This window comes from Bombus terrestris, chromosome 3 (assembly GCF_910591885.1).
Source record: "Bombus terrestris chromosome 3, iyBomTerr1.2, whole genome shotgun sequence".
NCBI classification, from domain to species: domain Eukaryota; kingdom Metazoa; phylum Arthropoda; class Insecta; order Hymenoptera; family Apidae; genus Bombus; species Bombus terrestris.
In genome coordinates, this window is record NC_063271.1 from 3,844,977 (window position 1) to 3,862,935 (window position 17,959).

Genomic DNA, 17,959 nt, shown 5'->3' on the forward strand with positions numbered 1-17,959 from the left:
TTTTAATATAAAGTAAATGTAGAAAATAAAATGCATTTTATTTTTTTTTATCGCACCACACATTCTACATCTTAAGTGTCATTTGACTTAATTATAATTTAGATATTGAAAAATGATATCTAAATTCAAGACCAAACAATTCGTAAATTGCGTCAAAGCAGAGATATATAATCTTGAGATAGTTTTCTTACGATATGTTTTTTTTTTTAATCTTTAAGACAATCAGTAATGTGCTTTACATAATATATAATCTTTATCTGTATTTTATTTTAAAAGATATACATTATTTTACCACATGTATAATGTATGATCTAAATGTGCAAAAGCATTTTGAAGAAACAAAAACAAATTAATTGAAAATGTATAAATATCATTGAAATTCCCTGTTTCTTTTTAATATCAGTGCATTTGTAAGACACATAGAAGATTGGTGCTTTACTACTACTATTGGAAACGATACTTAAAGTTATATTTAGTTTTTTTTTTCCTTTCAATAACATAAGAAATCCTCAAATTTGTTATTTTCTAGATAGCCACATTAATAGCATGAGAATATCACAAACTTGAATAGTAATAAAGTAACAATAATTATATGTGAATTTTAACGTGTTCCATCAACACATTTTTATCATTAAAATCTTCTCCACAAATACCACAGACTAATTCTTCTCCATCATCACTGTCTTGCTGATGATATTGTACAACTTGTATTACAGCCGTTTGGGATCCTCCCTCCTGTATTAATGATTCCTGTCCAACTTCACTGTGATTCTTGATTTCTTGATTTTGCCTAGTTGAATGGTGAGTTACCATATCCATTGGTAAATCATCATTACTTATTTGTGCAATTTGACTGGAAAAATTTTCATGACTCTGAGGATTTGGTAGTGTCAGAACAGGCAACGATTCATTTTGCTTTGATATTAAATGTAAAGTATTTGTTTGCTTTGAAGTCTGTATTAAATGCATTGTAGTTATTTCATTATGACTGCTTGTGGTATGAAGTGCACTTCTTTCTCGTTCTGTAGAAACTATGCGAGTTGTATTTAAAGATTCTCTGTGACTATGATTAGCTTGTGAAATATGAATATTTTCATCTTGTTTTTCATCAACTAATAATTGTACGTCTTCAGATTTAATTTCAGATATTGCAATATAATTTTCATCACGTTTTTCTGTAGTAACTACAAGGAAAGTATTATTTTGTTTATCACTTAAAATTTGTTGGTCATCTGATTTATCTGATTCTGTAATAGACAAAAGTGCTTCAGTTTCCTCTGATTTAGGAATTATAAGATTTCCAGCTCCTTGTTTTCCTTGTAAATATGTATTTGCAGACAATTTTGATTTTTTCTTAACTGGTTTGGTTTTTGGTGCATTATTGTTTGTTTTAGCTTTTGCTTCTGCAATCATTTGATCTGAATGTTTAACAATATGTGCACATAATTCATCCCGATCTTGATTTAAAGCACCACATATAGGACAGGAAAAAGGGGGCCCAGTTACTTCAGTTTCATTTTTTCCTGCTGCATGAACCCATCGAACATGTTCTCTTAAAACAACTTTTTGATTAAATGCTCTTGAACATAGAGGACAAACATGAGGTCTCTCTCCTGTGTGAATACGTTCATGTTTCCTTAGAGTTCCACCATCTCTAAACGCTTTCCAGCAAAATTTACAACCATATGGCCTTTCTCCAGTATGAGTTCTATGGTGTATTAAATATCCCTGTCTCGATGAAAATGTTTTGGAACATGTATCACAATGAAAATGTGCGGGACTCCCAGCATGTGTTCTACCATGTTCCCAAAGTCCTTGACGTGATACAAAACTTTTACCACATTCTGTACAAGTAAATGGAGAGTCACCAGGATGAGCCGATAATCTATGTTCATCCAACTGATTTTGCTTTTCAAATTGGGATCCACATACTTCACAAGAATGTGTTTTCTTTCTATGAATCCACTGATGTCTGAACATTTTTTGTTTGGTTGTAAATTTTTTGCCACATTCAGAACATGCGTGTTTACCCCATTTATTATTAGGCGTACCTTGTTCAACATTATTTTGCATTAGTTTCTTCGCACAAGTTGTTTGATGCGTTGCTAAGTGATTACCATCTTGAAACTGTTTATCACAATACTCACATTCAATTGGCATGTTCCAATTTTTAGATGTATGAGTTTTTTCATGGGATACCAATGCTGTTGCGCGAGAAAAACTAATTCCACAATGTCTACAAGTATGCTGTTTTGTACCATTTGTTTCAACTTCTATATAATTCTTTCTATCTTCACTATTATACGATAAAGTTTCAACTTTTACCATTGTATCAGCATTATTAAATGAGTTTAATGAAAGATTGTATTGCTGATTGACTTGATTATTTATATTATTTTGTTGAGTATATTCAAACTGTGTTACTTCTCCATTTGGCATTACAGTAAATTCATGTAAAGTGTCTATTTTTTCCTCAGGATTAGATATTGAATTAACTGCTGCCTGCTCACTTTGAAAGTTATAAGATGGAACTGTCCATTGAACTGTATCATAGCTTTGAACCGTTTGTACAGACGAAGATGGCACTTGATTATTTTGGGATTCTGTCATATTTTCAGGCCATTTTCTGAATGTTTCCTCTGACTGTGATACATTATCACTCTGTGACTGCATAATGGCGCGCCCAGCAACATATGTATGAATTTTCATATGATTGGATAAACTAGAAGGCCTTTGAAAATCTGCTCCACATATGGTGCATTTATGAGGTTTTTGCACTTGGTGCACTTGCAACATATGACATCTTAAATTGTTCTTTGAACGAAACAAGTTGCCACAAGTTCTACAAGCATGTGGGCGATCTACTTGATGACAAACTATATGATTGTTTAAATCTATTTTTCTTTCGAATCTTTCTCCACAGGTAATACATGATAATTTACTAGCAAAACAGGTAGTACGATGCTTTGTTAACTCAGCTTGTGTGAACATGTTTGCACAACGGGAACATACTTTTTTGTCTTCGAAACAAGGATACATGCCTCCAAGTTGTCGTAGAGCTTCCACAGCCATTGATTCATCGTCCCCAGATGTATATTGATGTTGTTCTTCTTCTTTAATATATATAGGATATACTACGCGATTTTTATCTTCCTCGTCGGAATGTTTTGCTAAAATCTCAACTGCAACCTGTGCTTCTGTGATACTAGAATTAACGTCTGTAACAGATACTTCAGTGAGTCCTTCTTGTAGAACACATTCGTCAACTGGTTCACATATTTCTTCATGAGATATAATATTATCCTGTATACTATCGTGTACCTCTGAAAGGGGAAATGTAACATACTGCTCATTCTCATGAGTTTCCATAGTGCAATATTTTTGCAAAATGCTATCAACTGAAATTTTTATGGACCTAGTTTCACCTCATGTTAAGTTAGGTCCTGTCACCACTAATAACCAAGCGGTATATATCAATATATACATATAAATATTACAAACAATCGTGTTATTCACATTTCACTCTTACGTTTAGTCGTAGATGTTATTATAAATACATAATACGTATTTTTCTTTTTCACACTTTAATTCGATACGACCTATTGCCAAATCTTATCTTTATTGATTACAAATAAAATTATGTTTATTGCAATTTTATGGTGTAAATGTTACTCATGTAACAGTATGAGTAATAATATATTTTATCACCCGTAATTTATTTGTTATATAAATTTGTAAATTCACCATTGGAACAATAGTGTAACAAGGTTATTTGGAGGAGTACAGCAAATCGTGCGCCACCTGAAGTTGACGGCGTTCTTTGCGCAGTGCTAAGTTAAACTTTTTATATTTCAAAAAGGCTGGTGAAACGTGTTTATAAGTATTCAAGTATTTCTTCTGTAATAGAATATTGTACTTGTTTGCGATACAATTGTTTGTCGCTTTCTTCATAAGTAAGCATAATCTTTCTTGACAAATAATCTCGTACATGGCAATGAATTAGTGTTATTAATGTGGCATTCGTATTTGGTTAATCTGGAATCTTTGGTTAATCGTGCTTCATATATACAAAGTATGTATGTATACTTTAATTATAATTTTTTATAAATTGATGCTTTTTTGCAACTTACAAAAGATTTAACTATATGTTATGCGTTATAATTGACTTTTCGTTATTTAAAAATATATTTTTAATACTGTCACAAAATGAAAAGTAAGGGCTAATATATTATTTAATAGTTAGCTTAAATAATAAATAGGTACTTTAACATAATATATACAAGGTGAATCGTATAATAAAGATTGTTAGAAATTCGTATCCCAATCGGAATAGTCCATTGGTGCCGATCTGTAATCTGGAGCATATTTATCGAAATTTCTTAAGTCGAGATGATCCCTCACCTGTGGGTGAATTAGATAATGAGATTAGCCGTTTCAAAGATATATAACAATGACAATTTCATATTTACCTTTGGTACAATAGGGGAAGGCATTGTTTGGTTCCGTAACTCTTGCCACTTAAAGTTATGGAACCATCTGAAATTAATTTATATTATGTAAATATTAATATTTAAATTAATGAATACAAATATATTCTATAAATTCGTTAATTAGTACCTATGGTTATGAATATCAGCAACACCATTTCGTAAATAACCAAGTCTTTTATATGGATCATCTTCCAGTAGTGATTTGATAAAATTCTTTGCCGAGTTTTTAATAATGGGCGGTACAAGCGTATCCTTAAAGCCACGAAGAATGTTCTTATACACTTCTATATCACTTACATCTTGGAAAGGTGTTCGATTTATTAACATCTCGTACGTAAGAATTCCAAGTGCCCAATAATCAACGGCCCTTTGTTAATAAAAAATAATCAATCGTTTTAAGAATTAAATTTAAAACTTGATAAATATGTAACTAAACATGAGAATGCGTACTGATTATAAAGTTTACTTTGAATGATTTCCGGAGCCAAATATTCTGGTGTACCCATAAAAGTCTTTGTCTTGTATGGGCCAATTTTTTTACTGGATCCAAAATCAGTCTGTAAAGATAGCCGAGTTAATGAATGAATTTATTATCGATTGTTATTTATTTGAAATAAAAGAACTTGCAAGCTTAGTATAGCCTCGATTATCGATTACGATGTTCTCAGGTTTTAAGTCTCTGTAGATGATGCCCAGTGAATGAAGGTGTTGAAGTCCTTCTACGACACAGCCGGTTATAAATCTAGTTGTTGAATTATCGAATCGGCCGTTTCTGTATAAGGCTGTTCTTAAATCTCCGCCTAAACATACTTCCAGTAGCAGGTATAAATATCTATTGTCCTTAAAGGTTCTGTATAATCTACAAGGAATGTAGAATTATGCTTCGCTTAATATTTATTAAATCGTTATTCGATGGCAAATATTCTTCAATCTTTACATTATAAATTCCAATACAAGCATTAATAAATTAAAGAATCACTAGATCGAATCTTTTTCTTTCCTAGCTTTCTTTAATTACGTATTCTATATTCGTTGAAAAAAAAGAAAAGAAATTCGTTTTCACGTTAGAGCAGAGTTGTTAATTTACTTGCAGATAAACGGCGAATTACACAATTTCAAACTATTCTTCTCGTTATACATCATTTTTTGGAAGCCACCCTTTGTGATCATATCCTTGACAATCTTTTTCCTGGCGAAACTAAGATTAGGCATCGAGTTGACGACGACCAGTTCCACTCGGCCGTAACCTCCAGCTCCGATCGTTCCTTCAAATACAGTATCAGACAGAGTTAAATTCTTGAATTCGTCACTCCAGTCATCCGATTCATTTACACTGTAATATCCTGACCAATTTCTATTTCTGATCAAGTCTAGTCCACCAAGATAATCTAGGAAAGCTCTATAGCATCACACAAAGACACACTTTGTTAATAAATTTGTAAATTTCATGATAAGCTTTTGTTAATTCTTTATCGTGAAATTATTTGAAATAATTTTAAACGTTTACTTTTTTTCAATCGTGTAACATTCTAATCCAGGAGCCATCGCGATAGCGTTCGCCTGTCGACGAGATTCTTCAGAGTCATATAGCGCTTTTTCACCGAAATAGTCACCCTTCTCAAGAATTGTCATTTCCTCTTCCGTGCCACCTGGTTTATTCTTCGTGATCTTCACGCTACCACCGTTTATAATGTAGAATTTATCTCCTTTGTCACCTTCTCGAATCACGTACGAATTCGCCGGATAAAATTCCTAAAGCGATACAAAAATAGCGTCTTTTAATTTCGAGTTAGCATTATTGGAACCATTTCACACGCACCACTGTTATAAGGTCGCATATTTTTTGCAGGACCTCCTCCGACAGATCCTTGAATATTTCAATTTGACGAAGAATCTTCAAATTATGCTCCAACGATTCTTCGTTATCTTTTAGCATTACCGTCTGAAACACCTGTCTTTCCAACACCCATACTTTCGCATTTGTACTCGCTAAAGGAACAAACGAGCGTCTCGACAGTTACAATAAAATATTTTATTAAGTTTGTTAAATGGTTCCTAAAAGATTTTAAGATTTATAGTATAGCTAGTATAATACCATGGATAGAACACAGTCTTTTGGTATTGTACAACAAGGCCAGTTCTCCGAAAGCGACGCCAGGACCAAAGCTCTCGTGGCACGTATTGCCTACGTAAACTTCGAAGGTTCCCTCTTCCGAGACGTACATATGCGATCCTGATACAATCGATCACGATCGTTTTTGTAATATTTCATTGATTAATATCTTGTCATTTCGAAAGGTAATTACTCACCGACTTCACCTTCGTGAATGATTCGCGTATTGGCCCTCACCTGTTCCGGATACATCACCGATATAAGTTTCTCTATACGCGACTCATCGAGATCTCCGAGGAACTGGTTGTTCAAAATGGCGTTTTTGATCAACTGTTTCGTTCTACAATTTGACATGAAACTTGAATTTATCGTAATTTCGAATCATTGTCGAAAGAATAGTTTAAAGTTGTTTGTTCACTTTTCATTTTTCTTGAAAACGGTGACTGGCAGATTGGAGGATACGTTTATTTCACCGATCACGCCATGCTTTCTTTGAAGGGACAGTTGTCGAAAGTAAGCGTCGGAATTGCGTCGATTGGATCCTGACGCGCCCATACGTACACCAGTACGTTTCCCGAAGCATAGACGCATTCTTAATTTTCCGTTTCTTTCTTTCGCCTAGAAAGTAAAATCTTTGTCCGCGGGTGTTTACGTTCGATCCTAGCTCACTCGATCAAATATATATAAACTTAATGTAATTTCAGACTTTTTGAAATAGATGATAATTCTTGGGAAGTTCACCAATTAGTGTTTTAATGATCACAAATGAAATGGTTCGAAGAATTAGTGCACAGGATATTGATACTTGACTGATGCTTTGCAACAACGATAAAGTTGATTGATCTTATCTTGTATGAACGCAGCGATGATCCGCCAGTACTTACGGTCTTAGTAATTTTGTTTGATAAGACAATTAAAAAATACATTTTTTTCGAAAGTTATCAGAATTCCCTTCGTTCAATTAACTGTATTACCGAATGGCATCTATGTTAATTCAATGAAGTGTGTGTTGTTTCTACTAATTTAATATACCGTTTATAGTTATATGCGTGTCTGTATTAAAATTCCAACGAAATTTCATCAGAAACGAATAGGAAATGAATTAGTACCACACATTAACAACTCATGTACCTATAAATTTATTATTAATTAGTAATATTAAAATTATCATGATTAAAATTATTATCGATCGCAGAGTATCTTTTTGTTCGCTTTCTACTTCTTTTACAAGAATTATATATATTGCTATTATATATTGCTAATTAATTACAGTTTAGTCATAAGATACAAGATTAGTGTCTTCATACATTAGTGTTTTCGAATGCAAGAAACATACATAGGAAACTACATATCTATAATATACGAATCGATTAAAGATAACGATAATCTCTTTGCTATCGGTGTGTTTTTATTGTTGGGTATTATTGGAAACATTATTTTCATCCTTCACGTTCACTTTTTGTATCATTTCACGACTCTTATCAAACGTTTAATGGAGAAATCATGTACAGCTTAGATTATCGTGCGATTTTTCCTGCTTAGAAGCTCGCGTCCCATCCAGAGAACTCGTCCGGTGGAACATTACGGTCTGGCGGATACTTTTCGAAATTCCTCGTATCGGTCGGATTTCGTATCTAGGATTTTATAAAAGAGAATAAGTGGTGAGTTTATTTAAAAATTAATATATTTGTAATAATACGTAAAATAGATTTTACGTACTGTTGGAACGATTGGCGCTGGTAAGGTTAATCTCTGCAAGGCTTGCCAATTAAATCCATTGAACCATCTATAAAAATGTTATTTCGTTAAAAAAGCCTATACTTTCTATTCGAAGAAACGCGATAAACGATCTATTTAAAGATCAAGTTCTACGAAACGAGGAAACTCTACCGAAGCGTTTAAGTAAACTCTGCTTAAAAATATATTTGTATAAAGAGAAACTTCGGCGCGTTTTAATTGAATTTATTTAAAATAAATTATTTAATTAATACACTTACTTGTGATCTCGAATATCTTGGATGCCATTTCTTTGGTAGCCAAGACGTTCAGAAGGACTTAGACGAAGAAGCTTCTTGATGATACTGCTGGCGTTTCTGCTAATGGAATTAGGTATTCCGACCACTTCGATACCCTTCAGAATCTTGTTGTAAATGGTCATATGATCAGAACCTCGGAATGGTGGCTTACCGATTAGTAGCTCATGAGTTAAAATTCCGAGAGCCCAGTAATCCACCGCCCTTTGAATAAATTAAACTTATCTTAAAGTCACCTTCGTTATTTTATTTGAAACTGATCCAGCTTATCTTTATAGAATATTTTACGTTTACTATTTATTAATTATTTACCTATCGTGTCCTTTGTTCAGAATAATTTCTGGCGCCACATACTCGGGCGTACCAGCGAAGGTCCACGTCTTCGATGGTCCGATCTTTTTACTGAAACCGAAGTCAACCTGGAAAATGCGTACAATGTCGCGTTTTATCTATTTTATTGTAAACAGAGTCAAGCTACTGACAATCAACTTTCCTCAAACTGTTATCACTTACTAGTGATTATCAGATCGAACTTACTAGTTTCAAGTATCCACGGGCGTCGAGCATAAGATTCTCTGGCTTTAGATCGCGATAAATAATGTTCATCGAATGAAGATGATCCAAAGCTTCCACCACGCATCCTACCATGAATTGTGCAGTTGGCTCATCGAAGACTCGCCTTCTTTGGAGAGTTGTCCATACGTCTCCACCTAGAGAGACTTCCATCAGGAAATATACGTATTTTCGGTCCTTGTACGTCTGGTAGAGCCTAAATGAAAGGAACGAAAATTATATTTCTGAATTATCGTGCAAGAAATTTCCATTTGATTAATAGAAGGCGGATATCTATGCAAATTAATATTTAGCAAAGATTTGTCTCATCCACTAAATATTGTAAGGTAGATAAATTAATATTATAAATTACACATATTATACAATGCTTTGTTTTGGATATATACATTTTATATTGAACACTCTATATACTATGTGCATTCTTTCATTTTTATAAATCCGCGGTTTATCAATTGATAAGATTCATTTTAATACTGACTTGCATATGAATGGAGAATCACAGGCTTGCATAATATGTTTCTCGTTCAGCACGTGTTCCTGTTGCTGTTGCTCCACCATCACCTTCTTCTTCAGCCTCTTGAGAGCAAAACTCTTCTGAGGATCTGACTTTAAAGTGACTAATTCCACTCTGCCGAACCCTCCAACTCCTAGCGTTGCTTTGGTCTCCAAATCGGCCAAAGTGACGTTCGAATACTCGCTAGACCACTTCTTCAGCGTCAGCGATTGTTTCTGTTTTCCGTATTCCGCTAACCAATCCTTGTTGCGTATCTCGTCGAGGCCACCCAAATAATTCAGGAAGGAACTGCAGTTTAATGTTATTTAAAAGAGCATGAATATTTCCTGAGAACTCACGAGACGAGAAAGTTTATCGTTACTGATTTATGTATAACTCACTGTTGGTCCAAAGTTAAACATTCGACACCAGGTGCCAGTGCGATGACGTTGGCGTGTCGACGATTTTCACCAGTGTCGTCATAAAGAGCTATTTCTCCAAAGTATTGACCCTTGCCAAGGACCACTAGCTCTTCTTCGTCACCATCCTCGGTGTCTTTCGTTATTCTAACATTTCCACCGCTGATTATGAAAAATTTGTCACCTTTTTCTCCTTGCGTAACTATTTTTGCTCCAGCAGGATAAAATTCCTATCGGGAAGATATATAATTTTTACTTTCAGATAGTCATTAGTAAATTGCAGATTTTTATGCGATTTTATATTTTTATGAACGTAAATAGAATCTAAACAGGCATTTGTTAATTCGCTACATATTACAGCGAATACTTTGCTTTGGATATTTCAGATACTTTTGTCATATTACGCTCATTCCGCGTATCCTTATACTTTTAAATTTCCTATAAACACATAAACGTCCATGGTCTAACTATTAGAAATACAAAATATATGTATTTACCACGCGGAGAAGATCGGAAATCTTAGCGAGGACGTGATCCTTTGGCTCGGGCAATTTTTGGAGAACAGAAACTTGTTTAAGGAATCGAATGTTTCCTTCCAGCCTTTTCTGCGTTGTGTCAATCATAATAGTGAGAAACACAGGTCGGTCGAGGACCCACACCTTTCCACCTTTCTTTACTGAAAGTTAAACGTGACTTTTTTCAATAGAAAATACAGTTATTAATTAATTTATAAAATAATCTACTATATATTTACCGTTGATGGATCGAAGTCTCTTGGTGTTGTATAACAAAGCAATTTCGCCGAACGCGACGCCAGGACCAAAGCTTCTTTGGAAATTGTTGCCCTCATAGATATCGAACTCTCCTTCCGCTGACACGTACAGGTGCGATCCTAAATTATACATTAAGAAAGGAATTTAGAAAAGCGATATTAATACGTAACTCATGCAAATATTTTACATTTATTTCGTTTGAAGTTACATTTAATCGTGTTATCAGTCTATCAAATCATACGAAGGATCTTTATTTCTTATGTAAATTTATTTATCACTGGATTGTGAATTTTTAAGCATTTGTTGAAAATTCGAAGGAAACATTCCTGGAATGCGCATAATATGCAAAAATATGTAAAACATCCGAAGAATAAATTTCATTTCTTTCAAACTGTATCTTCACACAAATACGTATTTGCATAAATGTCTGTAATCTAATTACTCTATAGATAGGTAAGAAAGTTTTTCGCTCGAAAGTGAAATATTCGACGTTCGGTGATAAGAATAGTTCAGTTATTGTTAAACGACAACTAATATAGAAAAAGAAATATTATAATTTTACCCATATCTCCTTCTCGAATCACTAATGTGTTCGCTGGTATATGTTTCGGGTACATGGCATCGACTAACGCTTCCACCTGATTTTCTTCAAGGTTGCCAAGAAATTCGTTCTCCAAAATGGCCTTTGTAATCTGTTGTTTACTCCTATAGGGAACAAACAAAATATACGTAGAAAATGTATCGTTATTTAGAATAGTTCGTTCAATTATTTTTTCTTTAATTTACCTTTCGTCCTTTTCGTAAACAGGAGTTGGCTCAGAGAGTGGCGTTGGAGTTTTGCCGATAATACCGCCTCTGGGATTCGCAGGTTGATCAGAACCATCCGAAGTTCTGACAGAATCTTGATCGTTCTCATTGTGATTTTGTTGTGGTGGCAATGGTGCCCTACTTTTTCCATGGGACTGTACAGGTGGGCCGATTCCATTAGATATTACCGTAGCACCAGGTAAGGGTCGTATCTGTATTAGAAATAAAATGTCCTTGTTAAATTAACCATTTTCTATGATTTATCGATCAATTTTCTTTAACATTCTGCTATTTTCTAACATGTCTTTTACCTTAATTTTACACGATGAATATTTTGTTACGAATATGATACATAAACATTGGTGATATGTATGTTTACTTTAGAATTGTTAAACTTTTCTACATCTGTCTTTATATTACTGATTCTTATGAAATTTCAATTTGTTAATTAGTACCTGTTTGCTCTCACGAAGCTACAATATGTACATATTCTATTTGCCTAATGTCTTCTTAGAGATAAAGAAATCAAAACAGGTATATCTATTTAAAGTTCTTTAAACCTTCTTAAGAATATTTTTGTGTTATTGATTTTTACGAAAATCTTACGCGTCCGTTAATTAGTATTCGTTAATTTACGAAATGATGCATTCTGCCTGATCGGATAGGTATTTTTAAATACTCACAACGCCATGAGTCAGGTCTGGTTCACCAGATTCTTTGTAGCTCGTTACCACTGGGCTCTTCACATTTTGGTTCTATAAACCAAGAAATAAAGGAATCAAAAAATTATTTGCTTCATACAGAGTGATTCTCTTACTACAGGCCTCGAAGAACAAGCCGATGATTGGCTGTATATACAGTGGCTATTTCGCAAATTTTCTAACGAAGCTTTTTTTTTTATCAGATTCTACGTTTCAGTTTCATAGCGCCCAATTTTAGTTGCACCTAATTAATTAATATGTAAATGCTATGATAAAATACAATGATATTTAAATATCTTTTGTAGCTACTGTATATGATAATCCCTGTGTTGCATATGTGCGATTGGATCGAAGTTATTCTTATCTTCATAATCTTATTTCCAGTTCCCACATATGCATACGTGCAGCAATCAGGCCAACTGTGGCTGTTTCTTTCGGGACGACTAGCGAGAGAATCATACGACATAAAACTATGGTGCAGTCCTTGTCTGGAAAATGTTCAAACTTACTAAGGTCGTACTGTTCACATTGTTCGACTCATTCCCAGACAGAGAGACAAGATTGATACTGCCCCTCTGTCCCAGGATACTTGGCTTCGGGAAGCACGAGAACTTCATACTTTGTTCATCCACAGCATGACGGAAACACACTCTTTTAACTTCTGAAAGGCAAAGCATCATTTCAATTTCGCAGTAAATTCGTTTATGTATAAATATTTAGTCGCTGATTGACGCGTTGATCAAGGCAATTGTCTTATCTGGTTCCAATTTCTTGCCGACGTTAATTAAGATAACATCACTTATCGTTTCCGTAAGCTCTGATCAAGAGCGATGCGCTTTATTATAACGCTCTTGATTATAAATATTATCTTGTCGCGACTTTTTAAACAAGCTCAAATAGCGATGAAACTACATCTTTGCCTTTTATATCGTTACCATTAAGGACCAAGCAATAGATAATGTGCAAAAGTTGCGTAAAGTATTTGAAGACATAAATGGCGTAAGTTATTCTTTTATAGAGTTACAAGAATAGTATTAGAATTACGAAAGATTATTACACAAACCGGAGATACAGAAATAACTTTTCTTTCTTTGATTACAATGTCAATTCGATAAAATTCAATAATGTAAATTGATTAAAAAAGAAAAAAAAAAAAACGTTAGAAGTGTCGCGTTGCGTTAACGTTCATTTTGGTTCTTAATAATTTAAATAAAAACTTACCAAATATAGTAACGAAATTTTAATTAAAACTCAACTATCAACTATCGATAATCACAATTTACAGATGTTTTGCCGAGATCTACTATCGAGATCGTCGACTCCCGTAAAAGCTACCGTCAAACAAAAAGTTTTTACGCCAGACGATCACGAGCACGTGGTTTAGCTGATCACATGCTTATGCTAATGATCTTTGATGCACGATACATCGTATGCTGACGTCACGACATATTAGCACATTCTCACGATGTGGATATTCTCGTTTCAAGGTACGATCTTTTGGATAGTTTCCATTGTTAACAAATTTTCGCGTTAACTAGAGCATAATCGATCCCTATTTAATTGTTGTCTCGAATACAAATGTAGAGAGTGTTTTATCGTTCCATCTATCTTTCGATTTTTTACTCGAATGGAATGTTGTCTTATGTAATCAAATTCGATAATTTTCGGACTGTACCTAATCGTACGATACGAGTAATAATACGAGTAATCGTCCAGTCAGAGATTGAAATTTAATAAGTTGATGTTATCGCGATCTTGATGTTCACTTTTGTCGGCCATAGTTCAGCTTAGTCAGCAAGAAAGTTGTACACTTGTGAAAAATTAGGCAAACTCGTTTGTAACTCTAAACGGAACGATTATTCTTCGATATTATATGAGAAAATTTGAAAAATGAGGGCGGATTAATTGAAGTCTTTGTTTGATCGTATCTTGAAATGCTAACGTAATCTCGTTACAAAGAGTAACGTCGGTTTATACTATATTAAGAGACCGATAAGGGTGTTTGATTAGTCATACGAGGATCTGGCCAAATGTTATTTATGCCGTGTTTGTCGAGCACGTGGTTCTACATCCTTGCTAGTTGTCATACTTTTTCAATAATCTCGGCCGTTAAAAAAATTATTCTCCAAAAAAGAAAGAAAAAAAAAAAAGGAAGAGAAAATACTCAATTTATAATTTCGAAGTAACAGGTTGATTATTGTACATAGATCAGCAGAAATCACGTGTTCGACTGCAGGAAAGACGTCAATCGTAGTAACTTCAACTGCGAGTAAATTTCGTTCTGCGTTGGCTTCCTCGTCATAAATCAAAAGTAAGAGATTATCTCGAAAGAACCGTCCAGTTGGCGACTCGGCGAGGGTGAGGATCAGCATAGGAAGCAGGGAAACAAAGCGAAACGAAAGAGATTACCATCGAAAGTTGGCCGGTTCGAGCTCACGCGAGTATACGTAATGCCACGAAACGATCGCCGAAGCAGCGAGGAACTAGAAAATCGTCTCTTTCCGTGGCAGATCCTATCTAACTGCGGCACCACGTTCGTTTCGCGTAGCATTTCCTGCTTCGTTAGAAGTCGAGCTATTAACTCGAAGAAGCGATCGAAGTCGTTCGTCTTTTTTCCTTTCAGTCGACCATTGTTTCCCTGTTTTGTCTCTTTGTGACTATTCTTTTTTCTTCTTTTTACGTAATCACGAGGACGTTCCACCACAAGCACGCGCAAGTTGGCATTTCGCAATTTTTCTTGCACAATGCTCGCGCGAATGTTACTCGTTAAGCCCGTTGGAATGAAAAGCATGCGACCGATGATCGTGATCTAAGATAACAATGAAAATATCACAGGTATTTTTTCTTCCTCTGCGATATTATTTTGCCACGATTACGCAAGATTAAATATTTTTCACGTCCAACCATGTCCATTGGAATTGTAAACGGTTTAGAGCATTTTCTAATTCCTTTTTTCATTGGAAATTGGTATGTATATGTAGGTGACTTAGATCCGTGACAGTCATGTGCGTAATGTGTAACGTTCATATTAGTAGATGGTAGAGTAGCTGATGCTAATATTGATAGAAATGAGTAAATAATAGCGGAATGAGAAGTGTTAATAATACCGGTTGGGTTTCGCGACGTTGGAAATATCGAAAACAACGAGAACTTTTTAAACTTCGTCGTTATCAGTACCTTTAATTCCTGCTCGTTTCCCATTTCGAGCTAATTACCTTATCTCGTCAATGTCAAGTGATTTTTCCATTGTCAGTAGTAATTGCAATGACACGCGCGTTATTTAGGAAGCGTTTCGTAAAAGCTACTACGGAATAAAGAGAGTGGAACATTTTTCTCTTTCGAGACTGTATTTGGTCAAATTATTGTCAAGCAAAGTTGTCTCTGTCGGTTTACCTACAGATGACAAATATTTTATATTGACCAAATCTTTCGAACATTCCATTCGTAAGATCGATGATATCGTTAACCATATTTTGCAGGCTGTTAAAACAAACTCAAACAACATTACTCTTTTTCGTATTCATCAAGAAACGAAGATTCGTCGTGTACATGTACATAGATACACGGTCTTGTTTAATTCCGTAATTAATGTACACGTTCGCTGATATGATTCGTTAAGTTTCGTTCACGCTCACGAACAAATCTGCGTGCCTATCTCAAAATTGAAGAGGTCTATATTAACGAAATATCGTTGAAGTACTGTTTTAATTGTGTTTCGCGCTTAATCAACCGCTGCGACAAGCACAATTAACTCGAGTGTAATCGTTCCACACGTGCTTCTCAGTGTGTGTTCTCCCTCTTAAGACGTCACCTCTGATTCCGTCTTACACACTTTGCTAAATATTCCACGGTTATTTTTGCACTTCGCCAATATTTTCGTCTCGTTATCGTGTTTGATTTTCCTTTGGTTACTCTGTTTGTTTTGTCATCTCGTGATTCTTTTACGCCCGAATTTATACAAGAACAATGGAATTAGTAAAAGGTGAATCGAAACTTTTCTCTCATTTTAATCTAATCAACGGACCTTAAAGCAATCGTCGATCAATCATTCTTCGATCGTTATTGTTTTTGACTCTCGATTCTTTCATATTTGAATTCAGACAACGTTATCTCATATATATGTATGGAAGTTAATATTTAATTGTACAACGAAATTACTTAATCAGATGCAATATTTGTTTTTTACAACGTCATGCGAGACAGAAATGCAGGAACCTTATCTGTCATCTGACGTTGCTCGCATTATACTGCAATTGATTTAACAGACCGAGTCAATTTTATCTCACGATTAATGTTCTTCTGTCTGATCGATTAGATCTTGAGATAAACTCTTCGAAACGGAAGAGTTCGCCCTTATGAATATATTCATGTAATATGTACATAGTCTCGTCATTTTGCGATCTTCGTTCCTATAAAAATCGTCGACGTCTTCGTAACGTGGACGTTGAATGTAGAAACTCACCTTTCAGATTTAACGTGGAAGACGCGACCGAGAGACGAGAAAACTTTCCAAGAAACGAAAAATCTTGCTAAAAACTAGTTCGTTCAATGGTTAAGAATGTAATTTTGCTCGACGTGTCAAATAACGAAATAAATGATTTTCTGAGGAACGATGAGCTGCACTCCGTGAATTCGCGCATAAAACTGATATCTCAAGTTCGACAAAGACGCAGAAATCTTATCTAGCCGATAACAAAGAGACGCAGTGTCAACAGGCAGGTACACATACGGCCATGCCTTATCTAATGAATTCTATTCTCTTTTCATTAATAAGGCTGGTATGCCCGTTCTTTCTTTTTCAGATGGAGAGGGGATGGTTCCGTACTTTGTAACCGTGATCTTTCTGAAACTCCAATAGAACAAGATTTTTGAGTTCTCTTCCTTGTTCATTTTCTGCATCGCGAGAATATTCGTCGTTTTATCTTTCTTCTTTTCCTTCTAATTTCTCCTTAGTTTTTAACATTCTCAGGCGAATTTTTGAAGCGAAAAGAACGAAATCTTTTTAAGCTTTCTTCTCGATTACATTTTTAACCGATTACGAATTGTAAAAAACAGAATTATTCCATTGTATTCACGATAATATGGGCTCGCTAATGCCGAAAATAATTACATGCATGCAACGAGCATTGAGGCTACTATTGATAGACTTGAATTTATCGCTTGATCATAGTTGGCACGATCACCGTATACAAAAACCCGTAATATTTAAAATTTAAAGAAAGAAATGGAAAGCAAAGAAAATAGTTAATTAGCCGCGAATAAGAAATTTGTTAGGAACGTATATTCATCTTTGAAATGAACTCTTTATACAGTTTTCTATGGCCGTGTCCCTGAATATACCGATAGTAACCCGTTTTCTTATTTTATCGTTGAAATGGCCTCTTATCGCTCAGTTCGGTGCCTTTATCGCTTCTCATCTATCGGACGTTCCCTTTTTCCTATTTTCTCGCTTTTTTTCGTGTCACACTTTCCTATACGACGACAACGAACCAAGCGTTTCGACAAGATCCTCGATTCTTCCACCTGCCTTATTTTGTGACGTGTCAAATGAAAATCA

The 17,959-nt window shown here is 34.7% G+C and overlaps 3 protein-coding genes across 4 annotated transcripts; all 3 read right to left on the reverse strand.

Moving 5' to 3' along the window:
- Positions 1 to 19: 19 nt before the first annotated feature.
- LOC100645116 (zinc finger protein 420) lies at positions 20 to 3,369 on the reverse strand. The gene has a single exon (XM_012320660.3). It carries the CDS (start codon positions 3,367 to 3,369, stop codon positions 589 to 591), a length of 2,781 nt encoding a protein of 926 aa, XP_012176050.2. The 3' UTR covers positions 20 to 588.
- Positions 3,370 to 4,058: 689 nt separating this feature from the next.
- LOC100644877 (cGMP-dependent protein kinase 1-like) lies at positions 4,059 to 7,429 on the reverse strand. Of its 2 annotated transcripts, none has more exons than XM_048404364.1 (11): positions 7,022 to 7,429; positions 6,801 to 6,943; positions 6,586 to 6,723; positions 6,310 to 6,479; positions 5,998 to 6,242; positions 5,629 to 5,889; positions 5,118 to 5,349; positions 4,941 to 5,047; positions 4,618 to 4,857; positions 4,470 to 4,536; positions 4,059 to 4,401 (listed from the first exon to the last, which is right to left on the reverse strand). In XM_048404364.1, the coding sequence occupies exons 1-11, from the start codon at positions 7,192 to 7,194 to the stop codon at positions 4,306 to 4,308; spliced, it is 1,872 nt and encodes a 623-aa protein (XP_048260321.1). In that variant the 5' UTR covers positions 7,195 to 7,429; the 3' UTR covers positions 4,059 to 4,305. The 2 variants fall into 2 exon arrangements, with proteins under 2 accessions (XP_048260321.1, XP_003394227.1); XM_003394179.3 differs by having other exon boundaries at positions 5,578 to 5,889.
- A 289-nt stretch (positions 7,430 to 7,718) lies between these two features.
- Positions 7,719 to 15,028, reverse strand: LOC105667137 (cGMP-dependent protein kinase 1). The gene is made up of 14 exons (XM_012320650.2): positions 14,812 to 15,028; positions 12,912 to 13,063; positions 12,385 to 12,456; positions 11,681 to 11,913; positions 11,457 to 11,599; positions 10,876 to 11,013; positions 10,619 to 10,797; positions 10,104 to 10,351; positions 9,688 to 10,011; positions 9,174 to 9,405; positions 8,949 to 9,055; positions 8,601 to 8,840; positions 8,323 to 8,389; positions 7,719 to 8,237 (listed from the first exon to the last, which is right to left on the reverse strand). The coding sequence occupies exons 1-14, from the start codon at positions 14,951 to 14,953 to the stop codon at positions 8,142 to 8,144; spliced, it is 2,373 nt and encodes a 790-aa protein (XP_012176040.1). The 5' UTR covers positions 14,954 to 15,028; the 3' UTR covers positions 7,719 to 8,141.
- Between the last annotated feature and the right edge of the window lie 2,931 nt (positions 15,029 to 17,959).